The 23,908-nt window shown below is 45.9% G+C and overlaps 1 protein-coding gene across 1 annotated transcript in view; it reads right to left on the reverse strand.

Moving 5' to 3' along the window:
* Nucleotides 1-323: 323 nt before the first annotated feature.
* The window catches only part of hcn2b (hyperpolarization activated cyclic nucleotide-gated potassium channel 2b), a 28,954-nt gene continuing 5,369 nt past the window's right edge, over nt 324-23,908 (reverse strand). The window contains exons 3-8 of the mRNA XM_072660916.1: nt 22,984-23,145; nt 18,948-19,166; nt 12,254-12,400; nt 11,833-12,073; nt 4,743-4,907; nt 324-3,048 (exon numbers count right to left, since the gene is read on the reverse strand). Coding sequence (XP_072517017.1) covers nt 2,159-3,048; nt 4,743-4,907; nt 11,833-12,073; nt 12,254-12,400; nt 18,948-19,166; nt 22,984-23,145 — 1,824 coding nt within the window. The 3' untranslated portion in view covers nt 324-2,158. The remainder of the gene's footprint in view (nt 3,049-4,742; nt 4,908-11,832; nt 12,074-12,253; nt 12,401-18,947; nt 19,167-22,983; nt 23,146-23,908) is intronic.

Below are 23,908 nucleotides of genomic sequence, written 5' to 3' on the forward strand. Positions count from 1 at the left end.
AGCTGATTTCAGAGTAGCTAAATGTCCAGTATACCTCAGCTTCTGTGCAATATCTGAATGTGTAAAACGGAGCAGTTCTTATTTAGAGATGTTTAGTTTTTTATTTTTTAATTATCAGAATCTTTCCTTTAGTCTGTTGGAGTAGAGACAAAAGTCAGGATTTCATTCATGTAAGAAATACAGGAATAATAAGTTTCTTTAGTATCGGTCAGCGGAATGCATGTGATCTACAGAACATGTGAAGACCAAAACCACTGAAACCAGAAGAAATCTGCTTCAGACAAATGAAGCGTGAAATCAGTGAGGAAACAGAAACGTGCAGCTCTCACTAAAGCCTTCCTCTCTTTATTCAAAAACCAGATCAAACTACAGAGCAGAAGACGTTTCTCCAGCCTGAATGCATAGCAGGACCTGCAGCACTTTTTTAATATATATACAACGATCAACAGTTCAGATTTTATTGCTTCAGACAACTGAATTTGGCAAACTGTAAAAGAAACTGAAACGGTATCGACAAGAGCAAGAGGGGTGAGTGAGTATCGCTGTGAGGTTATTGGACCAAAAGGAAAAAGTAAAATCTGTGCTTTAGTGAATATACAGGACTGTTCAGACGTCAGAGACCGCCCCTCAGTTTTATTCATTTCCAGTCAACCCACCATTAAGTAGGAGTTGCTTTCTTAGGAGATATTTCTGAAGAAAAAAAATCTATTTGATATAGTCCTAAAACTGACCCCATAAGATAAGCGCCACTAACCCCAACATTAGTCATGGAGAGAATGCAGGAAACCCAGCTCCACTCTCCTCAGGTCAGAAAACATCTGCAGCTGCTTCTGTCCGTCCTCCACTGTGAGAAGACCACTCAGAGCTGTGGGTCTGGACAGAGGTGGAGCAGATCAAGAAGATCTTACTGAGAAGCAGCTTCTAAGGCTGAGCTTAGAAATCTCCTGCAGAGGAGCTGAAGGAGAGTCTCCTATAAAGAATGGAAGCTGAAGGTAAAAGTGGAGCTCTGAACCTTCAAACCTCTGATATCAGATTCAGTTGGTGAGGATTCTGAGTGGCTTTCTGTTAAACAGCTTTCCCTCTTCTTTACTGAAACTGAAGAATGAAGATCTGCTGTTTAATGACTGGTTTAACTGGAAATCAGGTAAAAGAGAGACCTCCGACCTGGAGGCCAGAGAATAACAGGTAACAGGGCTGCAACAAAAGTACAGGGGGTAGGAGTAAAGTGTGTGTGTGTGTGTGTGTGTGTGTGTTTGATGGAAAGTGTTAACCGAATCCAATGTTAGCCTGCATTAATAACTGCATTAATTCCTGCTGAAATAATAAAACTGATCCTGATCCTGTTTTTACAGGTTTGATCATTTTCAAAAACTCTTCACCTATCATTTATCTTACAGGATGAATTTCTTTAAATCCATCTTGAGTTAAGAGACATATCAATATTCTCAATATTAATAATTATTTGAATATTTCACACACACACACACACACACACACACAGTGTAGACAAATAACATGCCTTCTAATTGAAAGTCAAGGCAATGAAGTTCTATTTGTTTCCTTCATTTCATTAAAAAATGTAAAACATTTAAAAACACATTGTTTTTGGCCCAACTTTGTTCTGGAGGAGAATAAAGTCAGAGCCCTCAGTGAGAACATCATCTGCTGCTGTCTGGGTACTAGCTTCACCCTCCAATTTCTATAGCAGTTTTAATATTTCTGAAGATGCTGTCGCCTAACCACCCCGTTATACACTCTATAGCTCCGCTACATTGCATCATTAAACTCAGTTGGCTACTACACTGCATTTCCTACATTGGAATTACATCACCTTTCCCCTTCTGTTCCAGCCCATCTTACACCTTTCAGCCTACAGTAGCAAAGAGCCATTTTTTCTGGTTCAGTACAATCACAGTAAATAAAGATTATGAATAGAGGTAAAGAGTGCGGGCGGAAGCTACGCTGATGTTTATGCTCGTGGGTAGAACAAAATTCTCTGTGATTTTGGAATCTTGAATTTTACAAAACCTTTCTGCTTAATATTTTGGAAGCCTGGTAGTTTTAGTCACCATACCCATTCTTAGACTAAGATCCAGAAGGTGACGGGGAGTGGAGAAACGTATCTGCTAATGGAAGCACAACCAGCACTGTCACAAGGTCACAAATTGGAAGATAATCTAGATCTGATTTGAAAGTCTGTGTCTGGAAGGCTGATCACTGAATCTTTCTTGAGCAGTCCTGAGTCCCGGCTCGGCATCATTTGGGGCAGGGACGCGGGCGGGAACGCTCCTACTGACATCTGGTGCTGGAGAGTCATCCTAGGAGGAATGGAAGCCCGAAAGCATGAGGGTCCCGAGAGATGGTGAGGAGGTCCGATGGAAGTGGAAGATACTCTTGTGGACTGGGGCGGGCTGGGTGCGGGCGGCTGCACTCCATCGTGAGGCAGAGATGGCTGAGAGGCTGAGAGGGCTCGGGCGTCTTGGGTTATTGTGCTCCTGGGCCCAACTGCTCGGTGTGTAGGACTACGGACATGCTGCTGCATTAGGGACAGCTGGGACCCTGATGGGGCACCCATGGGGCTGGAGCTGTACTGGAATGTTCGGCCGGATGCCAACAAGGGGCTCTGAACAGGTGTGCCTGCGAGGGCGGAGGCAAGAGCTCCAGCAGAAAACTGGGAACCAGAAGAGGGCTGCTGGGTCCCAGGACTAGAGAGGCTCTGGACCACCTGGAAGCGGCGCACCATTCGGGGGGACTGGAGAGCACCATGACTTGCCAGAGGATTGGCCATCTGGGGACAGAAGTTCATGGCCACGGCCTGCTGGAGGGAGGCAATGGCCGAGCTGGTGGGCGGCTGGCTGGAGGGAGAGAACATGGTCCCGTGGGTGGAGAGGGTAGCAGACATGGCCCGGGGCCTCTGAAAGTCCACCAGCTTCACCATCTCCCGGTCGTATTTCACAATCTCCTGAATCAGCTCGTTCTCATGGTTGTTGAAGACTCCAGAGTTTAGATCATGTTGGACTTTGTGCATCAGGATGGAGTTCTTCTTGCCTGAAAGTCAGAGAAGAATCAGGTGTTAATTGTTTTGCCAGTCCTTCTTTACCTGCGTTTTAGGATACTCAAATACCACATGGAAGCTGCCTGGATAAAAAAAAAAAAAAATCACCTGTCAAACAATGTCAATTCTGTCAGGTTGCTGTGAGGTGTCAGAGTTTTATCTGTCTCTTGAGTTCCTGAACATTTTAGCTCAATCTAACATCCAAGCAGAACGCAACATTGACGCTCCCACATTCCAGAACGACAACATCAACAACAAAAGTGTCTCTTTGGGTTCAAAAGCCACAGGAAATCAGACTTAATGTAAAAACTTTTTCTGGTTGAGCAGCTAAAATAGATTCAGATCATTTCACCATCATATGGCTAATATTAGTAGAACACTAATGCAGGAAACAGAAACTGAAATAAAATGATTTCAGTATTGATGATGATACGATAATATTACTGCAGATCACAACCAGCAGTAGTCTGTGTCACAGTACATTCTCAGATTTCACATGAGTAGACCAAGCTCTTATTGGTCCAGAGTCCAGATATACCGATTCCCACAGAATTACTAGTTCATCACTGTGACACAGACTACAGACTGTTCTACAGAACAGAGGTGCTTGTGAAAAGTAGAGGTCTAGAGTTCACAAATATTACACTAGCAGCACTCCGCTGTTATCAGGGTGTTTATGCTGGTTTCGAGGTGGAGTCAACCGGAGTTTATGACTATTTCGATATATTCAAACTTACTGACGAGTTCAGCTGACCCCCTGCTTTTACTGATGCAAATCTCCTGACGAATCATCCAGTCTCCTTGTTGGCAGATCTGCAGCAGGTGCCCCACCCAGAACAGCTGGAGAACAGCCTGTTTTCTGCTGAGTCATTGTGCCACTGATACTGACAGGGGAGAGAGAGTATGTGGCCATAGTTCGCCCACCGCTCCTGCTGCTGGGAGAAAGCAAATTTCCAGCTAACATGACCGACCTCCCGCAGACAAGAGCCTGAGCATCTCTCTCTCTCTCTCTCTCTGGAATCCTCTGCTTGCTGAATGGATCACGTATGGAATGTGGTGCCATGGCAACAGCGGCCCTGCAAGCCCTTTGTAAACAGATGAGATGTCATGTGACTGGGAGTGACATCAGGCCCACACTGACCTTGGGAGAGCAGCAGAAGACGAAGAACTGAGGAGGAGGCTTAGCAAATTGTATGTTTACATTCTGTCACCGTCACCGCTGGAGGATGAAGGAATGGCAGAGGAGACGGAATTCCGGCACAGGCAGAAGCTGGATAAATGGAATGACTGGGAATCTAATTGTCTTCTATAACATACTTCTACTGTCAGTCAAGAGGAATCGCTCCCATGCTCAGATGCATGTCAGACACCAGTGTTTACTGTTTCTGATGAGATTGAAGCATTTCTTGTTTACTAAAATCACAAAAAAGAGGATATTCCAAGATGATTCACACTCCTTGTGTACAGATGTGGTTAGAGCAGATCATTTAGCACGGCCTGAACAATAAACAAACTCAAATCCACACAAACCTACTGAACTCTCTGCAGAAAGCTAAAGAAGGACCTACAGAAAAAAGCATTTAGAGTTTAGGTTTTATTCCTACACAAATAGTGATCATTCAATTCCACATTTAATTGCCTCAGTAGACAGACAGACAGACAGACAGAAAGATGTCCTTTTTGTTACCTATCCGGTCCAGCCTGTCGATGGCCACTGTCTCGAAAGCTCTCCTCATCATGGGATACTCCTCCAGGACTTCATTGAAGTTGTCCACAGACAGCGAGAACAGGCGGCAGTAAGTGTCTGCTCGCACACTGGCCGTACGCCTCCCACGGGTTAACAGGCAAATCTCTGAAACCAAGATATTAACAGATGTTTACGTCATTATTGTAAAAAAAAGAAAAAGATTAATCTGATGAAGGTTTATAAACCTTTGACAAGCAGTGTGAATGTGTAGTATCAGAATGCAGCCTGAAGCTTCATCCAACAGCCTGTACCAGTCCTACATGCCTGAAAATACCCTCAGAAAGAGTTTCCCAGTGCAGGATGATGGTAGAGATGGTGGAGTAGGTGTCACTTTGAGGAAACTCTTCAGTAATGAAGATGATCTGAACACAGAACTCAGATCCCCAGCCTGCTCTCTCTAATTACTACATCTCATGAACTTTAGCTCAGACCAGCCTGACCCTGCAGGGGTTAAACCCACAGTGCTGCAGCTTCTCTCGCCGTGCTCTAGCTGGTCCTCAGGGCTGCTTCCTGTTATAGCAGTAAAAGCAGTCGCTACAGGCTCCTAAACCACCAGGGGAGCTAAGGTCTGCCATGTTTTTGTTTGTACCGTCTCCAAAAAAGTGCAGAAAGTTCAGTCGGTTAGAAACTCAACTCAACTAATCTGGATCTAAAACCAGGAATCGCCTCCTGAAAGGTGACTGAAGTTGAAGATCAGGAAGGTCAGTGATGTAGTCTGTTTTCCTCAGCAGGTTTAGTTGAAAGGTTCTCTGTGGTGTTTGAAAGGTTTCGCCTCTCCCTCAACATTCCTGAAACTGCAGTGTTTAAAGTGAATGAAGTCCAGTTCATTACTGCTTATTAAATTATTCAATATATAGTGTGTGTGTGTGTGTGTGTGTGTGTGTGTGTTGGTGGGGGGATTGCGCCTGTTCCTCTGTTCTCCTTCCTCTGATGAGAATCCCTGCGCTGAGAAGAGCTGGCTCATTTATCACACAGTGAAGAGGACACTCCACAAGTGGGATCCACACTGAAGGAGACGGGCCATGCTTCAAAGAGACACTGGCACAGCTCACTGTCATTAAAGTGGACGTTAGCACTGCTAGCATGATACTGAAGTCTGGAGTCTCGGCTGAGTCAGACATGATGGTTACAGCTCAGTTGAGGTAGTTGATGATGGCTGTCCACAGAAGAATCCCCTCATACCTGAGCGGCGGTTATTGAAGATATTCTGATGAACAGGTGTTGATATTCCCGCCCCTCTCAGAGGTGTGTTTCCCCCTCTCTCGTTCAGCTTTAACCGGCGTCCCACCAGCAGGTGAAACTGTAGGCCAGTTTGGTTTGGTGGACGCTGTATAGACCTGACCAGAACTAAAGAAGACTGTGAGGCCTGGTGAAGGTAGGGTACCTAATGCTCTGATGGTTCTGAGGGGAATCTCCACAGCTGACATTACAAATGGTGCTGTCGTGTTCCTCCGGCTAGACTAATTAAGTGTTATTAATCAGCCCTGTGTGTGTTGTCTTCTTGGCCGTGCTTTGGTACATCTGGCTGCCAGCACATTCACAGCCTTAGTGAACTACCCTAAAACTCTCTGGAAAGGAACTCTGCTGTTTTCTGGATCAACGGCGCTGGTCTCACCAAATGAGCTTGAAAGAAGGCCTCCTAAAGTGGGAGAAAGCTCGCTGGAGGGGGCGACTGAGGAGAAATGTCAGCGTTGTTTTTCTCTCCCTCTCCTCATTACTGGTGTGAGGGGTTTGGAGAACGTGGAGTCGGGAACTGTGGAGAGATGTGAACGTCAAAACCTGTACTGTTGTTTAGAGTTAAAGATCTGAGGGAGTTTACTGTGCTCAGTCACTGTGTCCAGAACAGAGCTCAGAGTTTTCAGCAGAACCGATATTTTTTCCATTCTTCACAAAATTGGCTCGCCCCTTACATCCCATCCACTACTCTCAATCACACGAGAACAGTTGGTTGGGTTAGCTGTGTAGTGCTTTTGGTGCTGGGGGTGCTGGTGGTGTTGTTGGGTGGTTTTGGGTGCTGGTGGTGTTGGTGGGTGGTTTTGGGTGCTGTTGGTGTTGTTTGGTGCTGGTGGGTGCTGTTGGTGTTGTTGGGTGGTTTTGGGTGTTGAGTGGTTTTGGGTGCTGTTGGTATTGTTGGGTGCTGGTGGGCGCTGTTGGTGTTGTTGGGTGGTTTTGGGTGTTGAGTGGTTTTGGGTGCTGTTGGTGTTGTTTGGTGCTGGTGGGCGCTGTTAGTGTTGTTGGGTGGTTTTGGGTGCTGTTGGTATTGTTGGGTGCTGGTGGGTGCTGTTGGTGTTGTTGGGTGGTTTTGGGTGTTGAGTGGTTTTGGGTGCTGTTGGTGTTGTTTGGTGCTGGTGGGTGCTGTTGGTGTTGTTGGTTGGTTTTGGGTGCTGGTGGGTGCTGTTGGTATTGTTGGGTGCTGGTGGTGTTGTTGGGTGGTTTTGGGTGTTGAGTGGTTTTGGGTGCTGTTGGTGTTGTTTGGTGCTGGTGGGTGCTGTTGGTATTGTTGGGTGCTGGTGGGCGCTGTTGGTGTTGTTGGGTGGTTTTGGGTGCTGTTGGTGTTGTTTGGTGCTGTTGGTATTGTTGGGTGCTGGTGGGTGCTGTTGGTGTTGGGTGGTTTTGGGTGTTGAGTGGTTTTGGGTGCTGTTGGGTGTTGTTTCGTGCTGTTGGTATTGTTGGGTGCTGGTGGGTGCTGTTGGTGTTGTTGGGTGGTTTTGGGTGCTGGTGGTGTTGTTGGGTGCTGGTGGGCGCTGTTGGTGTTGTTGGTTGGTTTTGGGTGCTGGTGGGTGCTGTTGGTATTGTTGGGTGCTGGTGGTGTTGTTGGGTGGTTTTGGGTGTTGAGTGGTTTTGGGTGCTGTTGGTGTTGTTTGGTGCTGGTGGGCGCTGTTGGTGTTGTTGGTTGGTTTTGGGTGCTGGTGGTATTGTTGGGTGCTGGTGGGTGCTGTTGGTGTTGTTGGGTGGTTTTGGGTGCTGGTGGGCGCTGTTGGTGTTGTTGGGTGGTTTTGGGTGCTGGTGGGTGCTGTTGGTATTGTTGGGTGCTGGTGGGCGCTGTTGGTGTTGTTGGTTGGTTTTGGGTGCTGGTGGTATTGTTGGGTGCTGGTGGGTGCTGTTGGTGTTGTTGGGTGGTTTTGGGTGCTGGTGGGCGCTGTTGGTGTTGTTGGGTGGTTTTGGGTGCTGGTGGGTGGTTTTGGGTGCTGGTGGTGTTGTTGGGTGGTTTTGGGTGCTGGTGGGTGCTGTTGGTATTGTTGGGTGCTGTTGGGTGCTGGTGGGTGCTGTTGGTGTTGTTGGGTGGTTTTGGGTGCTGGTGGGCGCTGTTGGTGTTGTTGGGTGGTTTTGGGTGCTGGTGGGTGGTTTTGGGTGCTGGTGGTGTTGTTGGGTGGTTTTGGGTGCTGGTGGGTGCTGTTGGTATTGTTGGGTGCTGTTGGGTGCTGGTGGGTACTGTTGGTGTTGTTGGGTGGTTTTGGGTGCTGGTGGTGGTGTTAGGTGGTTGTGGGTGCTGTTGGTATTGTTGGGTGCTGTTGGTGTTGTTGGGTGGTTTTGGGTGCTGGTGGGCGCTGTTGGTGTTGTTGGGTGGTTTTGGGTGCTGGTGGTGGTGTTAGGTGGTTTTGGGTGCTGGTGGTGTTGTTGGGTGCTGGTGGGCGCTGTCGGTGTTGTTGGTTGGTTTTGGGTGCTGGTGGTATTGTTGGGTGCTGGTGGGTGCTGTTGGTGTTGTTGGGTGGTTTTGGGTGCTGGTGGTGTTGGTGGGTGCTGGTGAGCACTGTTGGTATTGTTGGGTGCTGGTGGTGTTGTTGGGTGGTTTTGGGTGCTGGTGGGTGGTTTTGGGTGCTGGTGGTGTTGTTGGGTGGTTTTGGGTGCTGGTGGGTGCTGTTGGTATTGTTGGGTGCTGGTGGTGTTGTTGGGTGGTTTTGGGTGCTGGTGGTGTTGGGTGGTTTTGGGTGCTGGTGGGTGCTGTTGGTATTGTTGGGTGCTGGTGGTGTTGTTGGGTGGTTTTGGGTGGTTTTGGGTGCTGGTGGTGTTGTTGGGTGGTTTTGGGTGCTGTTTGGTGCTGGTGGTGTTGTTGGGTGGTTTTGGGTGCTGGTGGGTACTGGTGGTGTTGTTGGGTGGTTTTGGGTGCTGGTGGTGGTGTTAGGTGGTTTTGGGTGCTGTTTGGTGCTGGTGGTGTTGTTGGGTGGTTTTGGGTGCTGGTGGTGTTGTTGGGTGGTTTTGGGTGCTGTTTGGTGCTGGTGGTGTTGTTGGGTGGTTTTGGGTGCTGTTTGGTGCTGGTGGTGTTGTTGGGTGGTTTTGGGTGCTGGTGGGTGCTGTTGGTATTGTTGGGTGCTGTTGGGTGCTGTTGGTGTTGTTGGGTGGTTTTGGGTGCTGGTGGGCGCTGTTGGTGTTGTTGGGTGGTTTTGGGTGCTGGTGGTGGTGTTAGGTGGTTTTGGGTGCTGGTGGTGTTGTTGGGTGCTGGTGGGCGCTGTCGGTGTTGTTGGTTGGTTTTGGGTGCTGGTGGTGGTGTTAGGTGGTTTTGGGTGCTGGTGGTGTTGTTGGGTGCTGGTGGGTGCTGTTGGTGTTGTTGGGTGGTTTTGGGTGCTGGTGGTGTTGGTGGGTGCTGGTGAGCGCTGTTGGTATTGTTGGGTGCTGGTGGTGTTGTTGGGTGGTTTTGGGTGCTGGTGGGTGGTTTTGGGTGCTGGTGGTGTTGTTGGGTGGTTTTGGGTGCTGGTGGGTGCTGTTGGTGTTGTTGGGTGCTGGTGGTCTTGTTGGGTGGTTTTGGGTGCTGGTGGGTGCTGTTGGTATTGTTGGGTGCTGTTGGTATTGTTGGGTGCTGGTGTTGTTGTTGGGTGGTTTTGGGTGCTGGTGGTGTTGTTGGGTGGTTTTGGGTGTTTTTGGGTGCTGGTGGTGTTGTTGGGTGGTTTTGGGTGCTGGTGTTGTTGGGTGGTTTTGGGTGCTGGTGGGTGCTGTTGGTATTGTTGGGTGCTGGTGGTGTTGTTGGGTGGTTTTGGGTGTTTTTGGGTGCTGGTGGTGTTGTTGGGTGGTTTTGGGTGCTGTTGGTGTTGTTGGGTGGTTTTGGGTGGTTTTGGGTGCCGGTGGTGTTGTTGGGTGGTTTTGGGTGCTGTTGGGTGCTGGTGGTGTTGTTGGGTGGTTTTGGGTGCTGGTGGTGTTGTTGGGTGGTTTTGGGTGGTTTTGGGTGCTGGTGTTGTTGTTGGGTGGTTTTGGGTGCTGGTGGTGTTGTTGGGTGGTTTTGGGTGCTGTTGGGTGCTGGTGGTGTTATTGGGTGGTTTTGGGTGCTGGTGGTGTTGTTGGGTGGTTCTGGGTGCTGGTGGTGTTGTTGGGTGGTTTTGGGTGCTGTTGGGTGCTGGTGGTGTTGTTGGGTGGTTTTGGGTGCTGTTGGGTGCTGGTGGTGTTGTTGGGTGCTGTTGGGTGCTGGTGGTGTTGTTGGGTGGTTTTGGGTGGTTTTGGGTGCTGGTGGTGTTGTTGGGTGGTTTTGGGTGGTTTTGGGTGCTGGTGGTGTTGTTGGGTGGTTTTGGGTGCTGGTGGTGTTGTTGGGTGGTTTTGGGTGGTTTTGGGTGCTGGTGGTGTTGTTGGGTGGTTTTGGGTGCTGGTGGTGTTGTTGGGTGGTTTTGGGTGGTTTTGGGTGCTGGTGGTGTTGTTGGGTGGTTTTGGGTGCTGTTGGGTGCTGGTAGTGTTGTTGGGTGGTTTTGGGTGGTTTTGGGTGCTGGTGGTGTTGGGTGGTGTTGGGTGCTGGTGGGTGCTGTTGGTGTTGTTGGTCTTTTTTTTTGTTTGTGGACTTTAGCTCGGCTTTTAACACTGATGTGCCGCAGCTTCTTCAGGCCAAGCTCTCCCAGCTGTCAGTGCCAGACTCCATGTGTCGGTGGATCGTGGATTTTCTGACAGACAGGAGACAGCAGGTGCGGCTGGGGAAGCACACTTCAGACCTCCGGACACTCAGTACTGGAGTCCCTCAGGGTTGTGTTCTTTCACCCCTTCTCTTTAGCCTCTACACTAATGACTGTGTCTCCAAAGATCCAGCTGTAAAGATCCTGAAATTTGCAGATGACTCCACTCTGGTGGGCCTCATAGCCAACGGTGATGAGTCTGCTTACAGAAAGGAAATTGAGCAGCTGGTGTCCTGGTGCAGCAACAACCACCTGCTGCTAAACACAGAAAAGACTGTAGAGATGGTGGTGGACTTCCGACGCAATCCACCCACCCTTCCCCCCCTCCACATCAACAACACTGCAGTATCAATGGTGGAGTCACTCAAGTTCCTGGGCACCACCATTTCCAGAGACTTGAAATGGGAGAAAAACACCATCTCCATCATCAAGAAAGCTCAACAACGAATGTTCTTCTTGAGACAGCTCAAGAAATTCAACCTGCCACAGACCCCGATGATCCAGTTCTACACAGCGATCATCGAGTCCATTCTCACAGCCTCCATAACTATCTGGTTTGGTTCCTCCACCTCACAAGAAAGAGCCAAACTCCAGCGCATCATCAGGACAGCAGAGAGGATCATAGGATGTAACCTGCCATCACTTCAGCAGATCTACTCCAGCAGGATGAGGAAGCGGGCTGGCAAGACTACTCACATCCTGGACACCTCCTCTTCCAGACACTCCCCTCTGGTAGAAGACTGCGATCCATCAAAACCAGCACAACACGCCATGCTAACAGCTTCTTCCCCAGAGCTGTAGCGCTCCTCAACCACAGTGGACACCTCCCACTGTGACCATACAACTGAACTGTACCAAACCGGACTGAACAGCTATTTTGCACTCTGCCTATTTGCACACTGTACAGATGTTCTTTTCTGTAAATATCAGCTCTTTACTTTCTGTAAATATCAGCTCTTTATTACCTTTAGTACTTCTTACTTTTTTAATTTATCCCCTACCCTATTTATTGTTTAGTGTCATTTTCCTTTAGTTTAAGACTGTAAATAATCTGTTCTGTGTTTTTTGTTACTTGTCATACGGGTTGCTCTCACCAAGACAAATTCCTTGTATGTACAACATACTTGGTGAAATAAAGAGATTCTGATTCTGATTCTGATTACCTCCAAAATAAGATCCATCAGATAGCTTCATGCCTATGCTGCCTTTGGTGAGGACGCTTACAAAGCCATGCTGGATGAAGTACATCTTCTTGCCGATGGTTCCCTCCCGAATGATGTAATCCATGGGCTGGAAGACCTCAAAGCGGAGCTTTGTCAACATGGCTGTCACAAAGTTGGGGTCAGCATTGGCGAACAGCGGCATGGAGGCCACCAACTTGCGACAGTTGAAGTTAACGATTTCCTTTTTGTGTGTAAAAAAACATACACACACACACACACACACACACACACAGCCATACACATTCAAAATACAAAGCATATACACTATAAATACTTAAGTCTAAATGTATAAATTATTACATTTTTAGGTTAAAAGCAATTTAGTCTGAAGATCATTTAACTGAAGAACGTAGATCTTTACCTCTCTCAGTGGCTCGTTTAGCTCCTCCAAAATACTCTCCTCATCAAACATCTTGCCCTGATATCTGTGCTCGTAGTAATCATGGATCTTCTGACGAAAGTCTGCTGGAAGTTTGTGAAAGGACATGTACTGCTCCACTTGTTTGTACTGAGGAGAACAAACAGAAACAGATGCAGCGCGAACGCTAATCAGCCATGGCAGACTTCCCTCCTCAGATACTGATGATACTGATACTAATACTGATACTGATTATACTGATACTGATACTGATGATACTGATTATACTGATACTGATGATATTGATGATACTGATGATACAGATACTGATGATATTGATGATACTGATGATACTGATACTGATGATATTGATACTGATTATACTGATTATACTGATACTGATGATACTGATACTAATACTGATACTGATGATACTGATACTGATTATACTGATACTGATGATACTGATACTGATACTGATGATACTGATACTGATGATATTGATACTGATACTGATTATACTGATTATACTGATACTGATGATACTGATACTAATACTGATACTGATGATACTGATACTGATTATACTGATACTGATGATACTGATACTGATACTGATGATACTGATACTGATGATATTGATACTGATACTGATTATACTGATTATACTGATACTGATGATACTGATACTAATACTGATACTGATGATACTGATACTGATTATACTGATACTGATGATACTGATACTGATACTGATGATACTGATACTGATGATATTGATACTGATACTGATTATACTGATTATACTGATACTGATGATACTGATACTAATACTGATACTGATGATACTGATACTGATTATACTGATACTGATGATACTGATACTGATACTGATGATACTGATACTGATGATATTGATACTGATACTGATTATACTGATTATACTGATACTGATGATACTGATACTAATACTGATACTGATGATATTGATACTGATACTGATTATACTGATACTGATACTGATGATACTGATACTGATACTGATGATACTGATGACATTGATGATACTGATACTGATTATACTGATACTGATGATATTGATGATACTGATGATATTGATGATACTGATACTGATGATATTGATGATACTGATGACACTGATACTGATGATACTGATGATATTGATGATACTGATACTGGTGATATTGATGATACAGATACTGATGATACTGATACTAAAGATAATGATGATACTGATGATACTGATACTGGTGATATGGATGATACTGATACTGATGATACAGATACTGATGATATTGATGATACTGATGATACTGATACTGATTATACTGATACTGATGATATTGATGATACTGATGATACAGATACTGATGATAATGATGATAATGATGATACTGATACTGGTGATATTGATACTGATACTGATGATACTGATACTGGTGATATTGATGATACTGATGATATTGATACTGATGATAATGATGATACTGATGATACTGATACTGGTGATATTGATGATACAGATACTGATTGTACTGATGACACTGATATTGATGATACTGATGATATTGATGATACTGATACTGATGATACAGATACTGATGATGATGATACTGATACTGGTGATATTGATGATACTGATGATACTGATACTGATGATACTGGTGATACTGATACTGATTATACTGATACTGATTATACTGATGATACTGATACTGATGATATTGATGATACTGATTATACTGATACTGATGATATTGATGATACTGATGATATTGATGGTACTGATACTGATGATATTAATGATACTGATGATATTAATGATACTGATACTGATGATATTGATGATACTGATGATATTGATGATACTGATACTGATTATACTGATGATACTGATACTGATTATACTGATGATACTGATACTGATGATATTGATGATACTGATACTGATGATATTGATGATACTGATACTGATGATCTTGATGATACTGATACTGATGATATTGATGATACTGATGATACTGATACTGATGATATTGATGATACTGATACTGATGATACTGATGACACTGATGATATTGATGATACTGATACTGATGATACAGATACTGATGATACTGATACTGGTGATATTGATGATACAGATACTGATGATCCTGATACTGATGATAATGATGATACTGGTGATATTGATGATACTGATACTGATAATACAGATACTGATGATATTGATGGTATTGATGATACTGATACTGATGATATTGATGATACAGATACTGATGATATTGATGATACTGATGATACTGATACTGGTGATATTGATGATCCTGATACTGATGATATTGATGATACAGATACTGATGATACTGATACTGATGATATTGATGATACTGATACTGATGAAGAAGTGTGTATGTATGAGTTTAATGTAAAGGTGTGTTTTTTGGAACCAGTCCGGGTCTAGTTCTTCAGCGAGTCCTGGTTTATATGGTCTCTCTCTGCTGGGTAATGTATGCGTGTGTGCATTACTGAGCTCTGCTGTCACACAAAACCGCAACACACAGAGGTCAGAGGTCAATCCCTCACAACCTGACAGCAGCTCTCACTGTTTCCAGAACCATATTGCTCTTCATCACAGAACTGCCTCAACCAGCCTGAACTAAACATGGCCGTCTAGCCTGCAGTCATTCTGACATCCTGACATCATGAGATGATCAGAGCCCAAGTTTCAGATATGGGTTAGTCCTAGTAAAAGAGAAGGGTTTCTGTGGGCAATGAGAAGCTGCTGATCAGACCACAAGCTCAGCTCAGATCCAGAAGAAGGCCCAGATAAATAAAATAAAAACTGTCATTTAAAGCCCAACCATCATACACTCTGCCTCACTCAGCAGATACAGGCATCCTCTTAAAGGGGCATTATAGAGTGACATAACACACACACACACACACACACACACACACACACACACAGGGTATTACTCATCCTCCCTCTGGTAGAGCACTGATGTTCAGAGGTGAAAGAAAGAAAATCTCTGTTATAAAACAATTCCATCAAACCTTTTGTTTCTGTAATCCGCATCAAATCCTAATCTAATTAAATCGTAATTAATTACTCTGGATAAGGGCTTAGTCAGAAGGGAAATGAGCCAAGAGGATTCCAAAATGCCCTTCTTTCTTATCTGTGTGCTCTCCGGCTCAGTCTATATGCTAATCCAGTAGCTGGAATCAGAACCAGGAAAGTCAAGCATCTTATTCTGTTCAGTACCTTACCCAGATCCCACGCACACGAAAGGGTTTAGACCGGAGCGTTCTGTCATTTATAGCATCATTTGTGAAGTGCGGACCACGCCAGCTGAGGCAAGGAAGGAGAACTCGAGACATTTGAGCTGGAGTTCTGGGGGCGTCAAGCAGATGGGACCTGAAGCCAGAAGCCAAAGGTTCAAGCGTACAGTTGCTCCAGCCAGTGGTCATTGAGAATCGCCGATTTGTAAAGAATGACCTGAGAAATGATGCATCTTTCCAGAGATGCCGAAGACTGAGATGTGAATGGAAGAGGACGGCACTGTGAGGGACAGGGTGCGTCTGTCTCATCAATTTGCGTGTGAAAACTAGGACCACACATGCACACACACACACACTGTGGTAAAGTGGGGCCTGCCTCAGTGCTGTATATCACTCCGTGTGTTTGTCAGGATGTGCATACAAGCGTACAGAACATACTGTTCATATCTAGAACAAAGCTTAAACACTCTCTGAAATGTAAACACTCATATATCCAGCTTTGGTGCCCAGACCCTCCGCTGTGCACTTCCTGACACTGTCCACACACTTTCATCTGCCCCGTGCTCAGAGAATAGGAGCTCTCAGGAGCATCTGAGGTGTTCTCTCACACAAGCGCTCTGAAGGTCAGAGTCTCCGCCCACTTCCACCATCTTTATTAAATTTACCATAAGAACTTAAAACACTGTCCACTTTAATACTATTTAGGATGTACTTCCGTTATATACCCCCCAACAGCAGGCCCACCAAATCCTGATAATGCTATAAGGAGTGTTTTTAGGATGAGCAACCAATCCAAACACAGCTCATTAACATACTAAGGCATACTAAAAAAAAGCATCAACACAAACATTTAATTTTACCTGATTCAGCTCATCTGTAATTGTACTCATCTGGCATCGTTCCTCCAGGACCAGAACTAAGGAACCCTGATTTACAGCCTTGTTCATCATTCAGGACTTAAGCTCTTGATAACTAGAGTTTGTTTTGTAGATCAAGCTGTGAGTGTCGAACCCGAGTTATTACTAACCCTCTCTGATGGGAACCTAATTCCAGCACAATCAGCATCACCTCTCTGAGCTCCATTCATCTCCAGCTCCACCATCATTAGCACCTGTTTGCTCGGTATCACAGAAACAGAACTGGCAGCTGTCGACTGCGTTCCCGGTATCTTACTCAAAGAATGGCTTTTGTCTGGCTCTTAAGAGCATTCCGTGGGTGCGTGCCGCCGTATCCGTCCGAGCGTTAGACGACCCTGCCTGCGTGTTGCTCTGCTGGATAATGATTAATAAGGAGAAATGTCTGTCGCCTGCGGGGAGATTAGATGAGCCCTTTGTCGCGCTGCATTATATCATAATTCCAGACTTTATCAAACAAACTGGAAAACAGCCTCTTGTTGAGATGCTAGGAAACCAATGATTCTGAACACAGTTTAGGACCCCTTATTAAATGGAAATGAATCCCCCCCATGAATACCCACTTAAAGATGAGCGTGCAAGATCACTTGATTTTATTTCTCATGAGTGAAGCTTTACCATGCTTCCATGGCCGCTGGGATGGGGTCCCAAATCAACCTCTCCACATCCACCTTATTCACACTGGTGTGATCCAGAACGCTAACTCTCACTATCTTTAAAGTAAAGTCGTCGCTCTGCCTTATCTATGTCATACAAGGACGTGTGAGAGTTCATGTCCAGGACGCTGCTTTTACCACTTATGATGACTAAGGCTTCCATTTCCTGAGGTAGCAAAACAAGAGGAAAGTCTCTTATCTGCGTTGTCTGTCCACATCACTCAGTCTTCCCTGATGAGAACTGACTGCTGGCCTCAGGAACCCTCCAATAACGCCAGGCCTTTCTGGAAAATACGGTCTCTCCGGACACTTGCTTTTCTCTGAGGTTGTACCGCGACCCAGGGAATGCAGTGATTATCTCTCTCTAGGAAGAGAAAGAGGGGAGAAGCATCCGATCTTAGAGTGGAGGGCAAACTGAACGAGACGGAGGTCTGGCAGCAGCAGGTCAGTGGCGAGTGAGAACATGTCAGTAAACAAGAGCCAGATGTTGCTATTAGAATCAAAGAGGCACCAATTACTGTAGCAGGAAGAGTGAGCAATGGGTCAGATAACAAAGATGCCACGTCACAGAGAATACCCAGAGTTCCCTGCTGCATCACGGTCACTGCCTTTGATCCGCCAACATCAAAACAAAATTGACACATGAAATGATCGTCTGCAGGTGCGTAGCAAGTTGCGTGGTGCCACCCCGAGCTGAGGGGGCGAACAATTTAGACTGCTGTTCTTTTCAGAGAGCAGCAGGAGCTCATGAACTGCATGGGTTTGAAGAAATCTTAACTCTGAACAGCTAACTCCCAGTAGGCCACCTGTGTGGGTAGTGGCTCCTACATGCTAGCAGCCAGCTAATACCTTCTGCAAGGCCAACCAGTCTGGCTTATTCTTAATTGAATGAAGTCAATGGAAGAGCAGTTTCAGCAGAAAATCAGATCCAATCCACTTTCTGTAATTCCTCCAAAAATAACCTAAACTTAATATCTGGTTCGGGTATTAAACTTTGTGTCAGGATCTTCACGCTCTCCCCCGGGGCAATCCCAGGACTCCGCCCAAGTGCCCTGTCAGGAGCCGGGGTCAGCTGCTCATGCGCACTGCGGTCGCCTCCCCCTTGTTAACCTCATACGTTCCACCTGGACTGTGGCTACAAAAGCCAGTGACTCTCACAGACTCGTCTATCTGGGTTTAGAGTCTTTCACGGTCTGGTCAAGGAGAAGCCTCCAGTGTTGCGTCGTCCATGCCCTGTCCTGTCGTGGGTAACCTTGCTCTTGTTACTCCTGTCTTTGTGTCTGTTGGCTTTGTTTCTAGTGAGTTGACCTACTTCCTTCTCCAGTTCTAGTTTTGGTTTTGCTCTTCGTACCCTCCCTTGTTTGTTTAGTTTTACCGGTTTGAAGCTCTGCTTCAGGTTTGTTTCTCCTTGTTCCTGTCTTACTGTCTTTACACCCAAGCTCGGCTTGTGGTTTTGAGTTTCCTTGTGTTCACCTCCACGCCTGACCTGGCATGACACTGTGTGACTTTTCTTCAAGAGGAATAAACAGGCTTCATCCAGGCTGAAAGCTGCATTTTTGCATCCAAACACTTTCAGCCTGAATAAATAAACACAAGTTTAGAGCAGAGAGCCAGATTTAAAAAAGTCCCCCCGTTAATAAAAGCAGGACAGATAAAAAAAAAGTTTAAACTTAAATTAAACTTAAATCAGTGGGTTCTGCAGGTCACAGACTGGCTGTGAGAAACCCGTCTCAAGCCTGGTAAATATCTGAGAAATGATGTCCAACGCCTTCAAACCCAGTATGTAGTGTCAGGCCTGATCAACAGTGACCAACGTGGACCCACCTTTTCCTGGTACTGGCGGCGTGATGAGTCCAGGGACTGGATGAGAGCGGTGGCGTGGCCAATGAACATGGCGTAACAGGTGGCTCCTACGATCATGCTGAGCATGGTGAGCCAGATATCAGACATGCTCTCCGGGGCCTGGCGTCCATATCCGATACACAGCATATGGCTCATGGCCTTGAACAGAGCGAAGGAGTACAGCTCGCTCCACGAGTCGTTCTGCACAGACAGGAGAGGAAAGAGAGACAGAGAGACGGACAGAGGGATTCATTAAACTAGAATCAAAAAGACACAAACCTTATTTTTTTCAAATTATTTACTGATAGAGAGCGAAAAGTGACTGCCTCAGACCTGAAGGCCGAATGTGCCTGAAACACCTAGACAATGCACTGCGGACGATAATACATCCAACACTGTATTCTGTCAGAGTGGCACATTCCTCACCTCTGCTTCCTTTGAGATGCTAACCTTTGTGTTCTGGTGATGCGGCACATGGCTGCAGTGACCTCCAAGTTTTTGTTTTTTTTTGTTAAATATCTGTCACAACCCGACACCTACCACAACCACCACCAAGTTTGCTCTCAGGCAGACTGCATACGGTTGCTAAGATCCACTGGATCCAACATGGATGATGGCCTTCCCTCCGGACTCTGGAGTATGCAATTGTCAAGCCAGACTCTTTTATTTACAGAGGAAGCTGAATACAGCGTACAAATTAGCAGTATATCTAGCTCCTAGTGCTAATGCTAAAGCCCATCATCATAAAGTGCTTCGAGAGGCTTGTCATGAGGCACATCAAAAACCAGCCCCGCTCTTCTCTGGGCCCACTGCAGTTTGCAAACCGTGGTGGGCCAATCAGCAAAAACAACGAGGCAGCATACAAAGAGAAGGTGCAGCGGCTAACAGACTTAACAAAGGAAATGGTTGTTGACATCAGTAGAGTATGAGGTGACCACCCCACACTGGACATCAACGGGTCTGCTGTGGAAATCACATCGCAGAGAACCTCAACGCCAGCTTACAGCCAAGAGAGCCCAGCAGCGCCTCTACTTCCTCATCCTCCATCACAGACATTCACACCAAGCGCTGCGTCCGCAAAGCCACCAGCATTGTGGATGACTCCTCTCACACACACTCTTCTCACTGCTGCTGTGGTCAACACACAAGGACTGAGCTGAGACCCCCTTTCACCACACACACACACACACACACAGCTCTATTGATGCTCCCACCATGTGTCTACCTGCACACCTATCAGCTGATCTCTCTCTCTCTCTCAGTAACTGCTGTGTTCACGTATGCTATAAGCTAACTGTATAGCGCTATATGCCATAGCACACTGCACACCTCTGCACCTTATCCCCACCACACACAGTCAGTACTGAGTGCTGTCAGCACTGCACTGTCCTGTCTGATTACTGTGTCTAATGTCTGTATTTATGGTGTTTATTGTGTTGTTCTGATTCCATGTTGCACCATTGAGGTCCTGGAGGAACGTCATGTGGCTCCACTGTGTGCTTGTACTCAGATGGAAGAACAATAAGAACCTCCTGACTTTATCCTGGCTCAGGTGGAGCTCTCCTCCATCCTCAGTAAACCCCTTTGTGACGGAGGAGGATTAAAGTCTGGCCTCTAATATCTGCGTCTCCCGCCAACCTGATAGATTCATTACCTGCACTCTTTCATTCAGCCTTAAAAAGGCAGCTGAGCAGCGGCGCTGTTTATTTTTCAGCCAGGCTTATATGCAGGCTCTCTCGCTCTCTCTCTCGCGCTCTCTCTCTCTCATCCCCTCTCTCACCCCCCCCCCTCTGATATCAGTATATGGTCTGAGCTGCTGCTGGGAGCCGGCGGCCTCTATGTTAAAACAGTGTCTGATCTCTCCTGGATGGATCTGATGGGTTTCTGCGTGAATCTGCTTCTTGCGATTTGCATTCAGTCTGTGCCAGGAGGTCCAGGCCGGAGATCAGAACACTATCACTGAGACACTGAGTCAGGGAGTCTCAGATTGACTTTAGATGAGGAACAGGCGAGAAAAGAGACAGGCATGCTGGAAAAGGGAAATTAAGGAGATAATAAAGAGAGGACTTTAGGAAACAAGACTTCTGGGAAACTGTCCTCCTGTCCCCATACTGCTCATCAGACTGTCCTCCTTTGTTCTGCACAAACAGGCATTTACATTAGGAACGAGACTCACTGAGACGGACTAAAGAGGTGAGACGGGTGTCCTGTGGTCTCTGGAACCCAAAGCCTGACGTTAACAGCAGATAATTCAAGTCCTGTAAATAGTGGGACCGCCATCCTGTTTCAGCACGTCCAACATATGACTCCCTGGAGCAGGTGACCTTCCTCCATTTCCCCGAAGTCCGGTTATGACACTCCAGCTTAAGCTCTTTGGACAGGGTTTGGAGTAACCTGCGAGGGTCTGCGGCTGTAAGGTTTTGAGACAGTCCTCAGTCATCGTCGGCTTCGTTGAGCCTGCTTTGTTTGTTCAGGTTCTAAAACTGATCCAGACATCTGTTCACTTCATCAATAGATCTGATCAATGAGATTGATGCTGTTTTCTTGAAGCTGCGCGTCACTCAGCCCGGAGGCACAAACAATGCAAATTCTTTTCTCAGTGCAGGAAACCTGTCGACACCGCTGTCCACGAGGGGTTAAGCAGGACCTTCAGCCTGTAAAAGCTTCACCATTAGAAGGGGAGTGGTTAGCTGTCAGCCTGGTTTCCAGCTGTGTTTGCTGATGCTAGCCTAAAGGTCCGCTGAGGTCTGGTTGGACTGTTTTGCACTAAAAGACAGGGCTGAAACTGCCGGCTCAGCTGGGCAGTGCAGCGGCTCTCGTAATTGAATAAATAATAAGGCATAATTAGCTGTAATGCATGTGGGCTTTCCTGTGGTGCTGGTGGTGGTCCGCTTGTCTGATGGTGGTTCTGAGTGTAACAGCGGTTCTATGTGAGCGGAACAGGGAGGTCGCTGCTGGACCTAGACATTGTGAGAGCATGGAAAGCTTCATCCTGTGGACAGATGATAAAATGTGAGACTGTGGATCAAACAAGATCAAAGGGTTTTATTTGAGCTGAGTTCTGCCCAAACCATCTGGATCTGATTTATAGAATCGGATTTATAAACTTTTACTCAGTTAGCTTCCCGCTAAAGCAGTGACCCCACAGTGACCCCAGAGTGGCCGTTCTCCCTGATCGTTCTTTGTGCTTTCAGGAAACACTTCTGCTTCTTATGGTTTTTTCTTTCATGACAGAGAGCCGCACATAAACCCCACCTCCTCGTTCTGACACCAGCTGTCCTCACATCTTCCAAACCTTCCAAGTGTTCAGCTTCTTTGTAGAAGTTTTGACTGACCTTCTGGGTGAAAGGCTTCACTCTTTAAGGCTCTCGTTTATTTCCTCAAAAGCAGGAACTCTTTTCTGATCCTGTCGACTGGAGATGGGTTTTTCATTTAGATTAATAAACAGATTTATTAATATCTCAATACAGAGACTGATAAAGTATTCTCAGAAACATAAAAGTAAAGCAGTGAAACAGCCAAACGTTTCCAAAAAAGAAAATCTGAATTTCATTAGTACTAAATAAAGTGTTTAATGGAGGGAAATGAGCACTCGTTCCGTATCATGTAGCTGTGTGTGCCGGGGTTTGGAAGGAGGTCCTGCTCTTCCTGTTAATATCTTTACTGTTTTTCTTTTTTAGACACTTGTTTCAGACAGATCATCATTTTACTTCCTAAAGAAAATATTCAGCATCAATACTTAATATATTTCATAGCTGTGACGTGACAGAAACTCTAATGTTAAAGTTATGAGAAGTTCTAGTCCTCTCCACCTCAGCTCCTCACTCAGCCACGGCCTTCAGGGAAGCTTCAGTGAGTTTTCTCTACAGTGAGTCTCTCAGCTCTCATTTTCTGGGATAAGAAATGCAGTGACTAATAAACAGAGATGGGCTGAGGAGACAGAACCCACACCGAGGAGAACCTGAAACAAAACAGTAATGGTGACGGTCAGCAGAGCAATTGCAGACGTTAAGCTTACCACCATCTTGTTAAGAGACACCCAGCAGTCAGAGGGGAAGTCCTGCAGCATGGGCACCAGGAACTGCAGGCAGCCGTCCCAGTGACACAGCAGCAGCATCATCCCGATCAGGTTAAAGATCCTCATCACCGCACTGGCCAGGTCATAGGTCATATGGAAGATCTGTCAATAAAGTCAAAAGGAACGAATGGTCAGTGCGGGGGTGAACTCTCGAGGAGGAATGTTAATACAGAGCTGATCTCAAAACTAATGTCCACCTACAGAAGGTTTGTCCAGAAATGACATAAAAATAATAAAATAGAAATCATAAATGTTAAATTGACTGAATTCAACTGTCCATATAAAAAGTTCATTCAGCTCTCTCTCTCTCTCGCTCTCTCTCACACACACACACATTTAAATATGATTATATGACAACATACATTATATGGACAAAAGTATTGAGACACTGACTTTACTGCATTCTGCAACAAGAGCATTAATTAGCTTAGGATGTTGGATGATAACCACCCCACCTCATCAAAAGCCTAGGAGCCTAGGAGACGGTGGTGTGTGCGGTTTGTTTGTGGTTACAGAGCGGAGAACGTTCCTATCTTTGAGTGTTCTGGCTCAGCTCCAGGATCTGTCACCTCTTGTGTGCTCTCGTCGGCACACAAACTCCCCTCATACCAGCTAAACACCTGAGAACAGCCGAAAAACAGCCATACAGAGCTCAGATGGAGAGGAAGTGAGGGCTCTACTATGAACATGTGGAGAACCATCAGATTAGTAGAAGCCAAGAAGCACTCAGGAACCTCCAGGTTGAGATTTGAAGCCCTGGTTCTCTCCGTAGTGCTGTGTATTTAAACCACGGTCTCAGCGTGACGTCAGCAAGCTCTTGGCTACTAAGTACAAGCCTGAGGGTAAAGAGTGAAAAGAGTGAAGG

The sequence above is a fragment of the Salminus brasiliensis genome, chromosome 17 (assembly GCF_030463535.1).
Source record: "Salminus brasiliensis chromosome 17, fSalBra1.hap2, whole genome shotgun sequence".
In the NCBI taxonomy this organism is placed as follows: Eukaryota; Metazoa; Chordata; class Actinopteri; order Characiformes; family Bryconidae; genus Salminus; species Salminus brasiliensis.